Genomic DNA, 17,599 nt, shown 5'->3' on the forward strand with positions numbered 1-17,599 from the left:
GAAAATTTGTACTTCGTGAACATTCTAACTCCAAGATGTGTGGTGACTGGGATCCTCATTAATCCATCCTTCTGCTGATGTGGTGTAGGGAAGAATGTGTATGTGCTGAAATCTGGTTGCAGGTGATTACAGGACTTGGCTTAAATTAAGCTCATTCAGTGAGATACCTCACTGTAAAAATGTTTCAAACACAGTGGCACCCACGCACATGTGAGAAGAAGTGTGTCTTAGTACATCTGTATGTCTGTTTCAGCTGTAATACACGGTTTCCTTGTTTACTGGTTTCCTGAAGACTGTGAGGATAAATGAGTTTAAAATATTTTTTTAAGTATGTGTACATAAGACACCATCACAAGCAGATAACAGTGCAAAGTCTTTACTCCTCATGGACTCAGCAGCCTTCAGGTGGCACAATGCAATGGGATTCTGCCTGTCACTGAATGGTTTGTGCAGGCTGGTCTAGGATTTTCTCTAGATGGAAGGTGATAAGGTAGTTCAAGACTAAAAAGCATATTAATATATTTGAAACTGACCACTTCTGGATATAATTTTTGCTTGCATGTTTCTTTCAGAAACTGATTAGAATGTAGTGTTTTAAAGCAAGAAACAACAGTATAAAACATTTAGGACTTCTCAGGAATTACTTTTTACTTTGGATTGTGTATACTGCTAAGCAACTGCCAAGGCAGAGGAAACCAATGAAGTATTTAGTGGCCTTTCTCTCTCTGTGTTTCTTTTACAGCCAACTACATGTATCAAGGCTGTGTAAGAACACAGTCCAACTTATTCTTCCCCTCACCTCTCCAAGATTAAACTGTTTGGGTGAAATGAACACGTTAATTGTTTGCAAAATGGACAATAGCTCTGAACGCATTGATAATTAGGCTAATTAGTCTCATTCATTAATTACATTAAGAGGTATTTTTATTTGTGGTTGTGATGTTTAAATTTTGACATTTGAAAACCTCATCTGCTTTGCATTTTTGTTACTTTTTGCTTTTACATAACCACAGAAGGACATGTGGTAAATTTCATATTGAACATAAATGTTCTCTATTTAATTAGCAGATTAATATAAAGGATCATACATGCTTTGGTATCCCATACAGACTGCAATGTGTTTTTATCCTAAAATTCATGACATGTTTTTATACTTGCCAGTATGGAAAACATGGGGAGGACATATATTTTGATTACGTGCTAGAACCATAGACTCACTACTGCAACTACGGCAGAGTTTGTTGTGTTTCCTGTGTAGCATTGTGATCAGATGTGACAGTAGTAATGAACCAGTTGGTGAGATCAATGCTACTGTATAATTTTTTTCAGGGGGATTTTATGGTCATTTTTCCCAATTTTTGGTACCTTTTAGAGAGCAGTACCTATCAGAGAGCACCAGACTCTGTTTTAGCTTAGTACAGGTATGTTTGTGTGGCTGTGTGGATGTCAGAGGTGCTTTTGGTGGGTCTCTTGTTTATTTACGCAGGTTTTGTTTCCTTAAATTTTAAAATGACCTTCATCATTGGTAGCTGATACACATGGTGTTGAAAAGAGAAAAATTACCATCTTCAAATTTAAATATTAACCCCTAAGGCTGTGGCTATGCCTTTGTTTTGGTAGGAAGAGTATGCTCTTCCTCCATGCCAGGGATACTGACAGAATCCCTTTGCTGACCTTGCTGCAGCTGCAGAAGAAAAGCTGCCTATGCTCTGTGTAGAGTGCTCATAACAGTACAGTGTCAGGCTAAGTGGTGCCTCCAGTAATTTCCTTCTTATATCTGGGCATGTTTCATCCAGTCCTAACTCACTTAGTCCCCCTTCTCTTCTTTTTCTCTTGTATACATCTCAGAAACACAAAAAGCCACCATTTCAGTCCATCACAGGGATCACCACAGAAATGCCCAGTGGCTGATGGAGCATTTCTGTTGTAAGGTAGTGTTCTCCAGCCCTGAGAACAGGCCAGTGCTTTGGAATGTATTGCTCTTACATGGTGAGTTGAGACACAGGACATCAGTTTGGGAAGGCATTCAGTTTAATTTGTATAGTGCTCATGTAGAAAAAAAGAAAGCTTAAAGCAGATCTCAGTAATTTATAAATGGGCTCCTATCAAACTGAAAGTGTTGGATGGGTTTGGCTTGTTGTGTATGTAGTTAATAAGCTATCAAAATTGCCTGCCAACAATATAAGAATACAGTTTGGACTGGCACTTTGCTCTGTAGACTTTTAGATGAAGTCGTAATAGGAAAACCAGAAATAAAAGTACATCAGTACTAGCAACAGCTTATGGAGAGGATTCTCCTCACAAACTTCTTTTAATATCTTCTCTTAGGTAGATAACAATTAATTCAGTGAGAGTTTCCAACAAACTCTTTTCCAAATGTAGCAAGAGCAACTTCACAATAGCACAGTTTATATGGCTGCTAAATTGATGAATCAAATTTAAGCCATGTTCTCTTATCCTCTAGCAGCTTCTGAATGTTCCCTGTGTTCTTACATTTCCAGATGTTAAAGACTAGGCTAACTTTCACTCATCAGAAGACATGTAGATTAATATACATTATGTAGAGGTGTAAACTATACCCTAAATGGAATTAGTGGCTGTAAATTTCTCATGCTGTTATTTTGCCTGCATTTGGTTGTTGGTTTGGGTTTTTTAAGTGGTTGGTTTGTTTGTGGTCATTTTTGTTTGGTTTTGTTTGGTTTTGTTTGGTTTTTGCCAGGTTATGCCCTTTTTATTTCTGCTAAACTTTAATTCATTCCTGTATTGAGAGAAAAATTACAAGGCTTTGATGCTCTATAAAAATGGGCAGTTTATTTGCCTAATAAAGTCATGTCTGCTTTACCAATCAGTATTGTTGCATCACTGCTTGCATAATACTGATCAAATATTTGGATTCTGTATTGTGGAGATCTTAGCAAGCTGTAGCACTCTTAGCAAGAGTGCCCTAGCACTCTTTACCTACTATGGCTGTTTCTCACTGCCTGTGAAATACTTCAGTGTTTTTCAAAGTTGATGTCTAGCACATGTAAGTCAGCTGGATCAGTAGCCAAGACTGAACATTCTTCATGAAGACTGAGCAGGAGCTCAGCCTCTCAGCTGGCAGCTTAAACCACTGCTGCAGGAAACACAGTTTTGTGCTGAAACGGAATAGGTAAGGACAAGCAGTGTGGTGACATAGTTAAAGGAACCATGGGATGCTTTCAATTTCTCGTGACCTGTGCCCAGATTGCATCTGCTTTGTGGTAAGGTAGGCATGTGCCGAGTGAAGTAGTGTGATTGTAGAGATCATTGTTTTTGCTGAATTTAGAAGCTACATGGATGAAGCAAATGTGTTAATAGGTGTAGTTTATCTAAGATGGATCGTGGCCCATAAACATGCTCCAGATTAGGATGCTGACTAGATCGATACCTGGTCTGTGTTCTTTTCCTCTGTTTTTCCACTCCATATATTGTACTTGTGCCACTCATCTGCCCTAAAGTACAGCAACAAAATTTAAAACTAAAATTTATCTACCTAGAGGAAGCAGCTTTCCTTTGAAAGCCTCATAAAAATTGCTTTGAAGACATGTGAGAGGTATGGAAATTTGAATGAATATATCATTTTATGGTGTATGCTCTTTAAAATACAAACCCTGTATTTATACATGATAGTAGAGCATGATAGGTCAGGAGCTGACAACTGGTAGCATTCCAGATGAGAAAGCCAGTGCTGTGCACCTTTCTAAGAAAGAAACCTGAGAACTCCAGAAATTTTTAGTGGGTTTGGACTAGTTTTGCCACTCTTAGAATTTCCTTATCACCACCCAGCTGAATGATCTGCTTACATTAAAGAAACAGGCAGCTAGCAAATTTTTTTGGCACTCTGAGAAATACAGGACAGATGTCTTCTTTCTCTGTGGCAGTGCAGTGTTAGGACAGGGCTCCCACTACTGATGTGTGGTGGTGTACTTGTAAGAAATGTGGGTCTGAATTCAGATTCTTTGCACAGAAGTAAAAATCTTGTGGGCATTTTCTTGCTCAGAGGTTCACTATAGAGACTGACCAGAATCATGGTACTGTTGTCATCAGAAGTAGAGATATCATATAAGAATAGATTCTCTGCTCCTTTCCTGTACTGCAAAAAAGCAGATATTGGCATGTTTTCCAGCTAGCAGCCACCTTTTTAATACCAATTTCTTCCTTTTCTCATACTGGTGTCCTGCTGGGGACAGAGAGTGTTGAAGAAAGCACACAGTGTTCTGACTGTCTTCAGCTCTCTGTCAGCTTTTGAGCTTCTGCCAGCTTCTCTTTGTCAGCTCCCAAAGCCTCTCTAAACTTCAGAGGTGCTGGAGTTGTGACCAGCTTTCTGGCTGAACTTAAACTTTGCAGAGAGCCAGCCTCCTGAAGTGTGTGTTTGGTAAACAGGCAAGACTTCAGTAATAAGTTTAAATGCATGAAATTAATTCTATTACCGTGGATGTATTGCAGTGTCTCTGCTGTGGGCTCACTTCTGTCACAGGGCTGCAGAACGCTGATTTCAATTTTTCTTGGCCATAGGGCAGTACCTTCCTTATTTGTCATGTTATGGGTGCCTCTAGGCAGCGACTTCCCTTACTGAGATACTGCACGGGGCAGTACTACACCAGCACTTCCTCAGCAGTTCCTTCCCTGCCCTCACTCTGTTTTGTTCACTTAGCAGAGGACAGCCTGCAGTGTAATGCAGCAGCATTGCAGCAGAGACTGTGCAGTAGCTCCTGTCAGTGCAGAAGCTTGCGGCAGACTTTCACATTGTGCACTAGCGCTGAATGTGAATGACTTCCCCTGTACTGCTGGAGTTGCAGAAATTCTGCAGTATGGTCCTTGCCAGTAGGTAAAAAGCAAAAAGCTAGATCAGAGTGAAGAAAGGATTGTTCCAGCCACCCTCTTCTGTCCCCTTTGAATACTACTCTAGGTGAAGATGAGAAATAAAAAAAGGGATTGAAACTAAATGAAAAGAGTAAGAACATGGGACAGGTTCACAGTGTGTATTTCTTACCATATAACAATGCTGGAGGTTGGAATTCTGAGCTTTATGTATCTTTCTTGAGGAGAAATGGTTCGATTGAGATATTTTGCTTTTGCTGCACACTGGCATTACTGGAGAGCCTATCCCACAAAGAGTTTCATTCATGGTTTGACAGGCTTTAGCAATGGCTTATCTTCCACACTGACAGTTCCTGTGTCTTATGTATGTCACATCTATAGCCAATTTCCCTGGCTTTCTGATCTGCCTTCAGACTATTAGTGGAACTCATAAACAAGGCTGTGGGCCCTACTACTAGCAGCTGTGAGGACTAGCAAGGCCAAGCTATTGTATATATAAAAAGGGTATTTAGAAGATGCTTTGTGAGAGAAGAAGCAAGCCTTTTAGAGTGCAGTCATAGCCTTCCCTGCTTGAGTTTCCAAAATTCAGTTTATTTCCTGTTCTTTGAATAGCACACTTTATTGTTCACATTCTGAATCCAACAACAGAGTCAAGGGAACTTTTAAGGGTGAATAAAGCTTGACAGCCTGTGGCCAGTTTGGTGTTGTGGTGGAACAGGCCAGCAAACAAAGATTTCTTACAGGAAGAAAGTGATTTCATTTCCATCAGAGGACAGAGTATATTATTCCCTGATTAAATATATATCTACTGAGTGACAGAAGGGCAAAAGAAAAGATAATCTCAGGCTTGTCTGGCAGATGCTTACGTAAAATACATCACGAACATTTCTGTTAGATATGCTGCTGATGGCAAGCAGTAGCAGGTGCAAATTAATGCTAACCATTTTCCTATTTTCCTATGTGCTTTGCAAGTGCATTTCTTCATATTGCCTTGGAGAAAGCCATGCCTCAGTGGCATGATCTGTCTCAGTGAAAACAGGAAATAAAAAATTGAGTTCTCTGGAGATTGTTGGATCTGTAGGTTTGGAGGGTTTTTTTACTGTTGTCTTTCACACTGTCTTCATGACCCATTACAGCTTTTGTGATAGCAGTGGTGTCAGTCACTGTGCTCCTCAGTTCTGTATGGGAAAGATCTTCTGGTGCTGAGCTCCAGTTGGCATGGTGGCCTGCCATTGTGGCTGTATGGCTGAAGAAGAGAAATTTACTAATTAAATGTAGATGGACATCACTGTAACTTAAATGTATGTTAAATTTGGATCCTATTTTCATTTTACTACTGAAGTGGCTTTTCTACATTCTCATGTTGTGTTCTGTTGACAGTCTCTGTTGTGCACAAGTTGTTTACATATTTAAAAGAAAAATAGAATAAAATACAAGTAATTTTAAATGCAACTTTGAGTGTGATAAGCTTTCCTTGTGAAATCTGTTGCATTTAATAGAAGTTTGTGGTTTACTCAATTTCACTAACAAATAACTACAGTGTGAATGTAAGGCTAATCCCACATTTTGGGCTTCTTGTGAGATTTATCACATTTGATGTGTTTCCTGAAGGCTTTCCAACACTAATGATACTGAGTCATTTGACTACCCTTATCTAGATGGTTCTGGAAAAATTGAGTGAGATTGCTCTATGTCAGCTGATATGATTTTCAGTATATGATAAAGGGCTGTGAATCAACACTAATGTTTTCTACAACCTCTTAATGTTTCTCAGGTAAGGTATCTCCATATTAATCTGGAAAAGTCCTTTTGTTATTCTATATTTTAATGCCAGTTGAGAAAGAAAAAGTATAAAATGCAGCTAATTTACATGTGGGTTTTTCTTACCGTTCCTGTTCTAATTTATCTGAAAAAGCAGAAGAGCTCCTCTCTTGCTGACTGTTATTGCTGAGAATGTGATTTGCTACAAGATGTTTCATAACCTACAGAGAACCATGATTATAAATCTTAATTGTAGATGTCACATGTTTTCTGTCATAACGAATTCTGATACCATAAATGCCAAACAGTGCAGTATCAGCTAGACACAAAAATTAATCTGCAAGTGGCAGGTTTTTTCTTACTCTAGTGTGTGGAATGACAGAATTTTAAAAAAGTCTTGGTTAGAAACTGTGGGTTTTTTTAAATAAAAATGTTCTTTTTCAGCTGTTTTCTCCTGAAAAGCCTGCAATGTTGGAAAATCTTCACCATATACACACAGACTTCTTCTGATTAAAATGTGTACTTCTCATCACTTTCTTTTGCAAGTCAGCTATATCTTCATTGTGTTTGAAAAGTTCACAAAGCATCACAGCATTTTAGAGCCTATTTGAAAATTTTTAACAAACCTAGAGATAATTCTGTCACTGTGCTTCCTTGTTGTGACAGAAAAAACCTCAAAATGGTAAAAGGAGCATGGAAAAATATAGAAACGTGTGGAAGAAATACTGAGCAATCAGGAATTAGAAATCAATAGGGTGGCTTGAATTTAATGAGCATGAACTATGGAGACCATTATCTTTCTCCATTGTGAATTTGTAAGCTTCATTCATTACTCTTTGCCGTAGCTTTCATAGTAATAAAAAATTTCTTTCTACCAACCTGTTCACTATGTGAAAATTTGATAGGACTGTGCTGTCAACAGCCTTTCTTTGAGGAATAGAAAATTGTGCCATGGATACGTATTTGGAGTTAGGAATGCATTCAGTAAGGAGACTGTTACTCTTCAGTCTTACTGTGGTATGACCACTTTGCAAACAGGGTATTCAATTTGCATGATAGGGAAAGGCAGTGTATTGTGTTGGTAATCTGTTTAAAGCTGTTTTTCTCCTCCTCTATAGAAACAAAGCTGCTATCTATACTTGCTACTAAGTAAACTAGTGGGTCATTAAATGAATGGAGCTCCTTCATGAAACCAATAGGTGACTTCTAGTGTAGTTTAGTGCAGGTCTTATCTTGTCTTCAAGTTTGGGTCATGTTGTATCATACTCTTCAGGATTTTCTGGTAGCAGTTGTTTGACGTGTGAGTTGCTCAGAACTCTGGTTCAACGCAGTGTCCTGGAATAGCTGTTTAATGCCTGTTTGATTTATATTATTATTTTGGGAATAGTGAGAGATGACAGCATCAGAGACACATCTTTAGAGGACTGCTGTATGACATATTGAGTGAGTGATCATCACTGTATTCCATAAAAGGTTACTGGAATTTTCAAGGTATTCATACTGAATGCACAAGAATTTTTTGTCCTTTGACATGCTACATCATAACACAGCAATACACCAAACAAAAAGGGTTATTTGCAGAAATATATGAAAAATGGAACAAATGGCTTCATAATTATGACTTAACAACTTTTGTTATTTCTCATGAAATCCATCTACCAAATATCCTTCATGTTACTATGGGTTATATTCCAACTCCTGTCAACATTTACCAAAATCTATGTTCTATATTAACTGCCAGGAAAAAAAAAAAAAAAAAAAGAAAAAAAGAAGTTGTTTTTTTTCCCCTATGCGTAAAGAATCATGCTATTTTTTTTTGTTCCTACTGAAACCATTCTGACCAGCAGATGTCAAATTCATTTTCTGCCTGGGTTCAAATAGGATCTTTATAAAATTGGAATTTACTCTAAGCAACTATATAGCACTGTTTTTCAATCAAATAAAGTATGAAGATACAAACAGTAAAACATGACATTATTAGGGGTAGAAGTCTGTATATTCTTGATTCATAAAAATGTTTTCAGGAAATCCCCTCCTTCCTTAAAAAGCCTAATTTTCAATCTGTTGTAGAGCAAGAACAAAAATGTTCATACCTTGAAATGATGCCAGGGAGACTTTTAGTTTCTGGGTAGATGTAGCTGTTAGCTGATGACATTCCTGAGAGCTTCTGAAATCTTTGGCATGAGAGCAGATCCTGAAGCTGGCACGGCTTCATGACCTATGATAATCAAATCTGACAATCGTAGATACTGATGGAGTGGTAGCCTTATTGAAATGCTTTAACAGTTGATTTGGAGGATGACTATAAACAGACTGAAAAATACATCTAAATTTAGCCAATACTACAACAATTGCATAGATGTAGGCCCTATTGCAAATGCCTTTCTCAGGCCCAAACGTCCCACCTAACCACTTTTGATTTTGACCTTGAAAATGGGGTATGATACCCTCTTTTGAGCAGATTGTCCCCATCTACCCTAAGGGACAAGAACTGTTGAGGGTTTGATTTTTTTTATCCTTAAATCTGAATTCGTATTTTGAGTTCTCATCTCTGAATGCTTGGGTGACTGTGATCTTCAAGGAAAAAAAATCAAAACCAAACACTACTTAAATTTTTAAGTGGCACTTTGGTTCATCTGTTTTTTCCCTGAGGTCTCTCAGTACTTCTCCAAACCAGAGGTTTGTCTGAGAAATGGCGGTGAACACAGTTCCTTGGAGGGCTGTGATGTAACTATGCTGAGAGAAGAGACTCCTAGCCCCAGAAGGCCTGAAGTCTTAACAGCTCATCTCTCTCTCTCCTTTGATTCACCCTTGTTAGTTACAGAACTTGTAACAGAGCTTTACAAATTAATTTTCTGCTTAGCACATAGTTTTTTTAGCCACCTTGAATGAATGACTCTTGATGGTAACTGTGAGCCTAATATTGACAAGGTGAACAAAAACTGAAAGCAAGTTTTGAAGAGAGGGGTGACCTGCCTTTTTGACTTTACCACTCCAGAAAACTGTTGGTCTGTGCTTTTAAATGTCATACATTGCTAAGCTAGAGTAGTGATAAGTGTGAAAGAAAGGAGCAATTGCTATGCTTTATAGATGTGAATTAGGACATTTAGGGCATCTGTGGGGATGAGAAGATATGTCTTGTCTTTGCAAATCCTCATCAACCATGAAAATATTTCAAAATGATGAAATGATGATGAAATGTAGAGCTACAGCCAAAAAGGGCTGGGAGATTAATTAATTTTGAGTACTTTCTAGCATTAGAGTTGAACTACAGATATTAAAAATCTATTTTAAATATTTAAGTGTTAGTGTATTAGCATACTGTTATTTTCAGGGATATGAAGTCTTTATGGTAGGAAGCTCCTGTGCAGATTTAGCCATATTGTCTATAGTAGGATATCCATTTGCAGAAGATTGATTCTTGTAACTAAAAATTAATAAAAGCTTTTAGGACACTGAAACTATCCCTTGTCCACTACTCCTAACAGTACTGTGTTTAATTCTCTTGGGGCTCTTCACTCTACCTCTGACAGGCACAAGTTTGGTAGTACAGACCATACAAATTCATTTGTATCCAGATTATTGATAAGAGGGTGTCTCTATGGTTTTGCACATCCCTTTTGTACGGGAAAGATGAGATAAATATTGTTCCTTGTTTTTGTCATAGTATTGTTGTTTCATTAGTGCACCATTTTGGCTACTAATTTGTGAGAAGCTGACAGAAAACAAACAGAGCTGATAGCTATTTCCAATTGCACAGATAATTACAGCCTGCATTAGTAAGTGCTTGGCCATGATGCACTTGCAGCTTTTTAATAGTGAACTGAAGTGAATTTAAAATCATACAGATGTCTAGATTTTACTAATTGTATGTGAGTGACTGTGGGTACTTCTCCTCTTTATACTAAAAAATAGTATAAAGGACTTACCACAGTAGTTTAATCAAGAGGGGAAAAGTGAATTTTTTCTTTTCCTTTTTCTTGTTTATTACTGGAATCACTTCACTGAAATCAGTAGTTAATACCTTATATGGTGATTAATTTCTTATGACAAATATCATCCCAGTAAACGATTAATACATTAACTGAGTCATATGCACCTGATTTAGCTGAGGGATTATACCACTAAAAGACTTTGTGACTGACGATGAAGTTGTTAAAATCCATTTTGAATGCTGCTGCATAGCAGTTATCGTTCAAGTCTATTATAGTCAATATTACTGACTGTAAAGGGAAGCATAGTTCAATGTATTACATTGTATCAGGGAAATGAAACAGGAGCACAATATAATTTTCCAATTAGTTTTCAGACTGAATATTTTATAAAAAACTCAGAGTATTTGCTAAAGTCATACTACCAGAGTTCCCTTTATTTCTTTCTTTCTAGATAAGTGAGTTGTGTATTTTATATATTACTTACATAACACCCAAGCTCTTTCATGGTGTGACTATAGGGGAGGGTTTAAAATCAATCTCTCGATCTATCTCTCTATCAAGTTTATATATAAACTCTTGATTTTTTACTGATGATCTACTTCAGGTTGAATCAATATCTGAAAGTTCTCAGGCATGGATGCCTCTTGCCTTCTAGATGGCTACAGCCAGGCCTTGGGAGCTTTGTGCTGCCTTGTGCTTAGGTGCAGTTTCTATCCTTGGTCAAAGATTAGGTCTCTGAGGCTTAAGCAGTGATATGTTATTTCTGAGTGTTTAACTTTAGAGTGTGTTTGAAATAAGTTTTTCAAAAGGAATAATAAGTCTGACTGTTGTACTGACTTAACAGAAAAAACCCTAGCATTTCTACAAAAAAATGTTGTAGCTAGATTTTTTTCTGTTGTTGCTGAATCTGTTTGTTGTTCTTTTTTTATTTGCAGAAAGTGAGTGAAAAAGTAGGAGGTGCAGAAGGAACAAAGCTAGATGATGATTTCAAAGAAATGGAGAGGGTAAGTCTCATTACGCTGTATATTCATTATTAGCATGCATATTTTTTTCTTTCTAGGACAGGAATTTCAAAGATTTTGTTCTGGAATCACTCAGAAAATTTTGAAGTACCTACTTTTTATTCAGCAGGGCCTGAGAGGGCTGAGTTTCCATTTTCTATTTGTTTTCTAACCAAGGGATATGTAATGTATAGCACTCTATAATGCAAATATTTCATTCAGAGATTGAGGCTGAAGTCAGCTACAAATTATCTGCATTCAAACTATTGTACAGGATCTCTGAAAACTGAGTCAGTCTACATGACAGCCATTTAAGTGGCAAAGGGTGTTGGTAATTCTCGGCTCCTTGAGTATCAAGGCACTAGGCTTGACAGTGGCACTGGGGTATTCATTCACAGGTTCAGAGGTCCTGTTAGACAGCCTCCACTGGCTTCAGGTAGATGTGTCTAACCCTCCCACAGGCTGCTTGGTGAGGCTAGCAGTGACAGCATTGAGTGTCTCAGTGGAGGGAAAAAAAAAAAAAAAGCCACAGTGTGTGTGGCAGTGACAATATTTCACCTGGAAGGATTAGTAGGGGCAGCATTATTTCAGGCTTCAACTTTGAAAGGTACTACCAAATCTTGTAATAAAAGCTTGTGCTAGGAGATTTGTAAAATATGTATTGATTATATAACTCTCATTAAGAGAAAAAGAAGCTATTTATCTGTACATTTGTATAACAAGGTGGAGAAAAAATTTTGGATGGAAAATAAAGGGCATATCCTTTATATTTCCTATAAAGAGAGCACAGAGCTGGTTTCTCCCTCTCAGCTTCCGTTTGAATGGGTAACCTGTATAGGCATTTCTACTGGAAGATGTTAACAAGGATTCAGGAAACTGGGGTAAAATTTTGGGTGGAAAACAGGACATTGCAACAGCCAGTTGTGTGTCCCACATCATGCTTGTGGATGGGATGGATTGGCAACCCAGGATACAGGAGCATTGGAAGCTGAGGAAGGAATGGAGTAAACTTACAGTTGCCTCCACAGTCCTCACCTGGCACTGTGTCCACTGCCAGCTTTCCTGCAGGCAATGGACATGATCCTTCTGCACGTCCCTGGCCTTCTGTTTCCTCACCCCCACTATCCTCTGCAGCCTCCTAGTCATTTCTGTTTCCCTGCCAGGCAGTTCAGCTACTTACTCACCCAAGTCTGGCAGATCTCTCCTGCTTCTCTGTGTAAAGGATTGAGCAAGACCCAGCAGATGGCAGTGGCAACAGGAAACAGAAAGACAGCATGATGCTATCTCAGGTGTTCTTTTTTAAAATAAGAACTTGCCATTATGATAAAGGAGTTCACTCTGTGGGACACAATCTACCCTGCAGAGAAATGCAATGTGTCTTCATAAATACAGAGTACAGGACATTATGAGGATACTCCAATCTGCCAAAGTAGAATTTTTTCTCTGAGACCTGATTCTGAAAGTACAAATGGTGGCATGCCTTGCTACATCTAGGATGTACATCTACATCTAGGATGTGGATAGGGACTGCTTCCTAAGAAAGGAAGACTTCTTAATACAAAATAAAGTGGAAAAATGTAATTTTATTCAGTTCTAAGTTTTTTAAAATCCTAAATATGGGAATCAGCCAGGGAGAAATAAATGGTCAGTGCATTCATGCTGATAGGTTTCTTGAAACTGGGAACTGAGGGATATTTAGTCTTCCTTACCCCAATTTTACCAGACCTTGCTCCAGAAAGAGTAAACAGCCCATTTTATTGTTAGCAGTGACTTCTGCTTTCCTCTCATTTTGCCAGTTATTAGGGAATGAAAGATAGACAGTTCTCAAAAAAGTTGTCTGTTACCCCTGCCTTTAGAGGGGCAACACGTTGTGACGTGAGTGCGGACCCTCACAGAGGGCAGCATGCAGCAGCAGGATCAAACATGGAAGGCCCTTTATTATCTGACTCCAATAGGCTTATATACATTTTGTACAGAGGGCCAAGATTGGCCCAAGGAGGTTACAACCTCCTGACTCCATTGGTCAATATGACCATCAGTCAAGTTCTCCTCTTAGAGAACAACTATCCAAAACATACAGATAAGTTCTAAGAATACAATATTGTTTACATGAAGCAGCATGAGAAAGCCGCTTTTTGTCTAACTTTCATGTTTCTTCTTGTTTAACCCTCTGTCCTCTAGAAAGTGGATGTTACCAGCAGGGCGGTTGTGGAAATAATGGCAAAGACAATAGAGTATCTTCAGCCAAATCCAGGTAACCTAGTTTCACAATTTTGCAGCACGTTTTGAAAATACTCTTTCTTACCAGTATTAAGTCTCACAGATCTCATCCTCACTGGTGCAGTTAAGGTTGACACAAAATTGATGAAGTTACTGTAAAGTAAACAACAGAGATGAGTACGAGCCTCTATCCCAGGTTGACTTGGTGAATGGAGACTGGCTTCGGAGGGCTTGTTTCCCTTTTGAGTCTTCCTTCTTTAGGGAAATGGGCAGCACATGCCCATGAACTGGGTGCACTTACTTGTAGGAACCAGCATGTCAGCACTGTCATGTTGACAATTGAAGAGATGAGGTCCATGGTTTGCATGCATGAAGCCAATTTTTTTGATTACAGATGTTAATATATATACCTTTTCAGCTATAGCTAAAATCAGCAACAATCATGTCTGTTAGTAACCTTGCTAAATCATAGCTTTGCACAGACTCACACAGGCATATATGGTCCTGCATGATTTGTCCCAAACAAAGCACATTATCTTTTGCTTTCTCCTTCAGGGTTCTGCCGTGACTTGCCAGGGCTCATGGCCCACCAAAGTAGCATGTCTGTAATGAGCTGAGCAGTACTCTGAGACCCACTCTTTAGCTGTATTCTCATGCTGTGAGCATGGGGGACTCCCTTGAAGCTGTGGCTGCCCCAGGCAGCAGGGCTGACAGTACCCATCCCTTGGCTCCAGCCAGGAGCTAGAAGCGCTGGGGCAGCTACAGCCCTGGCATCAGGCACAGCCCTGGGCATGGGGCAGCTGAGGCCCCACCATCAACCCACACCTGGGGATCAAGAGAGGCATGATAGGACTGTCAGCATGTGGTAGCTCTTTTCTTTACCTTCACAGTCATTTGCTATGTGAAGGAAAAGGACCAGGCAGTCCTTGCAGACCATAGAAAAGCAAAGTTCCAAAGCAATTTATTTCATAGCACAATATGAAATACCACTTTTTCTCTGGTCCTCTGGCAATTTCCTATCCTTATTACAGAAAAGTGATGGTGTGAAGGAGCTGTTGATGTCATACTGTAGAAAAGAACAGAAAATCAAGTGTTATCAATCATGTCTAAATTGAACCCTCAAAATAGAAACCAATGAGTCTTTTCCATAGGGAGATGAAAGAACACGTTTGATTGGGCTGATGGAGAACTACACGTTCCTCTTTTGCCAAAGGTTTCTCGCAAGGAAGGGTGATCTGGACCTGCAATAAACAAGTAAACCATTACAGTGAATATTATGGAGATTTCTGTAGTGATCTAGGAATGTAAGTGTTTTGACACTAGCAGAAATCAATCAAGCATCACTGGTGAGGTCAACAGAGTTAGCTTGTGATGAATCACAGAATCACAGAAAATGCAGAGTTGGAAGGGACCCTTAAGGATTATTGAGTCCTGCCTCTGCACAGCACCATCCCCAAGAGTCATACCATATGCCTGAGAGTGTTGTACAAACATTTGTCAAATTCCATCAGGCTGGTTCTGGGTCTTCCTTGAAGGTAAAATTAGGTGTTCTGTGTACCGTAAGTGTCTTAGAATTTCGTGGAACTACCAACCAAATTCATACATTTACATTGAAATTTTACTCTAATAGCTGGAGGTAAATTTGAACTGCTGTGAAACATTTCAACTCCAGTGTGGGATGCTGAAGGACTATCGCTGGTACAGATTAATTGGTGATATTTTTATGTTGGACCACAGAAGAGAAGATAATATTTTGATGATGCTGACAGTGGAATAAAAAAAAAAAAACAAAAAACAAAAAAACAAAAACCCAACAAAACAAAATATAGGACTAGTATCTACAAGTTCAAGAACTGCTAGAAAGAAAATAATAATGACCAGAAGACTTTCTGTGTCAGCAGATGAAATTCTGTTTATGACTTGAGTCCACAGGTTCATTGCTTATCATAATGTACTCTGCAGGAAAAGCAACAGGACTGGCAAACATTATGAGGATAGTGATAAAATTGTTAACTGCTGTCAAACTGCTGTTTAGCAACACTGTGTAGACTGAGCAATAAGCTTTGGGTGTTTAGTGCTTCTCTGACTGCCTTCTTGACACATCTGAGTTGTTATGATTGCTGTGAATCATGAAGCAAATTCACAGCAAAAGCAGAGAGTAAAATTTCTGCAGGTAGTTAAGGGTGCGATTTCAGGCACTTCAGGCAGATGTAAATTTGCAGTGCTGCATGAAAGAACAGTTTCCATAGTCTAGCTTCATATCCCTTCATCTGCTTGTGGCACATGCAAGTAGAATCAAAAAATTAACATAGTAATAGGCAGGAGGAAGATTCACTTTTGTCGTTCAACACTTCATGTTGTTCATTCCACAACATGGAAAAGGAAAGGAGGACTAAACCTTTTCCACACTCACCTACCTGATCTTAGATTGTTTGATATAAGTTGCAAAAGGGCTCCCTATAGTGAGAAGAATTGTAATTTATTTTTTCAATGAAATAAAAAAAATTCTCTTTTAAAATTCTCCCTACAGCTGTATTGTTTGTTACATGGGTCCCCAAAAATGCTAGTTTCTAGTATTTCCCATATGCTTTTTCACTTTCATAAAAATTAAGAATATTACATTGGAAAAGAAGAGTAAATTTAATTTAAAAAAAAAACAACCCAAACCCCAAACAAGCCACAAACAGGAAACAAACCCTTTAACATCAATATTTTAAAGAAGATTAAGTTTACCTGGGGTTGGTAGGAAGAAGGAAAGTCTGGATGTAGCACACATTCCTTGATAAATCGGATGTGCCTGGAAAACACTTGGATAAGATAGTACTGTGATATTACTGATCACCTGAGTCCATGGTGTTTTGAAACATCAATAAAAGAAGTATGCATCATTGTCTAACTTTTGCTTTCTACACTTACCTTGCTGTCCAAAATATAGTCACTTCATTTTTTCATATTCCCTCTTGTGTTTCTTCCTTTAATTTCTGAAAATATTCCCATTTGCTCCTGATTTAATTCAGCTTGCTGCCTCCATTCCCTTGACTGATTTTGTTTGTGCCTTATTTTCTTTTGTACTTCTGTATTATCTTATTGCCACCACCATTTCAATGACATTTAACTTCATTAAAATGCAGTTTCTTATACTGAAGAGTCAGCAAGTCTGCTGACTGTAGTTTCGTAGTGGGTAGAAACAGAAGACATCAAGAAATTCAGATGTTGAAAAGCATAATCTGATTGCCCTCAAGGGTAGTGGGAAAACTGAAAAAAACCCATAATTACTAAATGTTAAAAATACATTGCTATTTCATAGCTGCTTCTCAGGCAAAATAAGTATTGTGAGACTTGCCTGATTTTCCTATGTCTGTTTCTATGTCTGTATCTGTGCAAACAGATACATAAGCTGCAAAGTGAAACATACTCAACAACAAAAACTCTCTCTTGATATGCACTTTAACAATAAATATATAAAAACATTTGTTGACTCCAGTCCACTAATACTTCATTTTGATGAAGTAATGTGTGCAAGGTTGAGTTTTGACCAATGAAGTCAGCACACAACAATGTGAACTATTAATGTTTTGTAAACAAGAAAACTAATTTTAAGAGCACCTTAAAAAGTCAAGCATTTGCAAGGGGGAAGGTGGAGGTATTCTTAGCTGCCCTCCAGCAAACACAGTAATGTAGATAAGAAACATGCTCTGAGTCTGAATTGCTGGCAATAGGATTTAGCTGGAGAAATACAAAGTCAAGTGGCATTAACTAATTCACTCTCTTCAGGCCATTCACATGCTGTAGTTGCAAAAATTCACTAAAACACATCAGCAAACAAATTAGTTCCTTTAT

General features: G+C 38.3%; 1 protein-coding gene across 4 annotated transcripts in view; it reads left to right on the forward strand.

Annotated features, from left to right (window-relative positions):
• Positions 1-17,599, forward strand: part of SH3GL2 (SH3 domain containing GRB2 like 2, endophilin A1) — a 101,136-nt gene that overhangs the window by 70,921 nt on the left and 12,616 nt on the right. For 3 of the 4 annotated variants that reach the window (XM_083883931.1, XM_083883932.1, XM_083883933.1), the window contains 2 exons: positions 11,474-11,542; positions 13,721-13,793. In XM_083883931.1, coding sequence (XP_083740057.1) covers positions 11,474-11,542; positions 13,721-13,793 — 142 coding nt within the window. The remainder of the gene's footprint in view (positions 1-11,473; positions 11,543-13,720; positions 13,794-17,599) is intronic. The other variant, XM_083883934.1, reaches the window with a different exon arrangement.

This window comes from Zosterops lateralis (genome assembly GCF_965231275.1).
Source record: "Zosterops lateralis genome assembly, chromosome: Z".
Lineage (NCBI taxonomy): Eukaryota > Metazoa > Chordata > Aves > Passeriformes > Zosteropidae > Zosterops > Zosterops lateralis.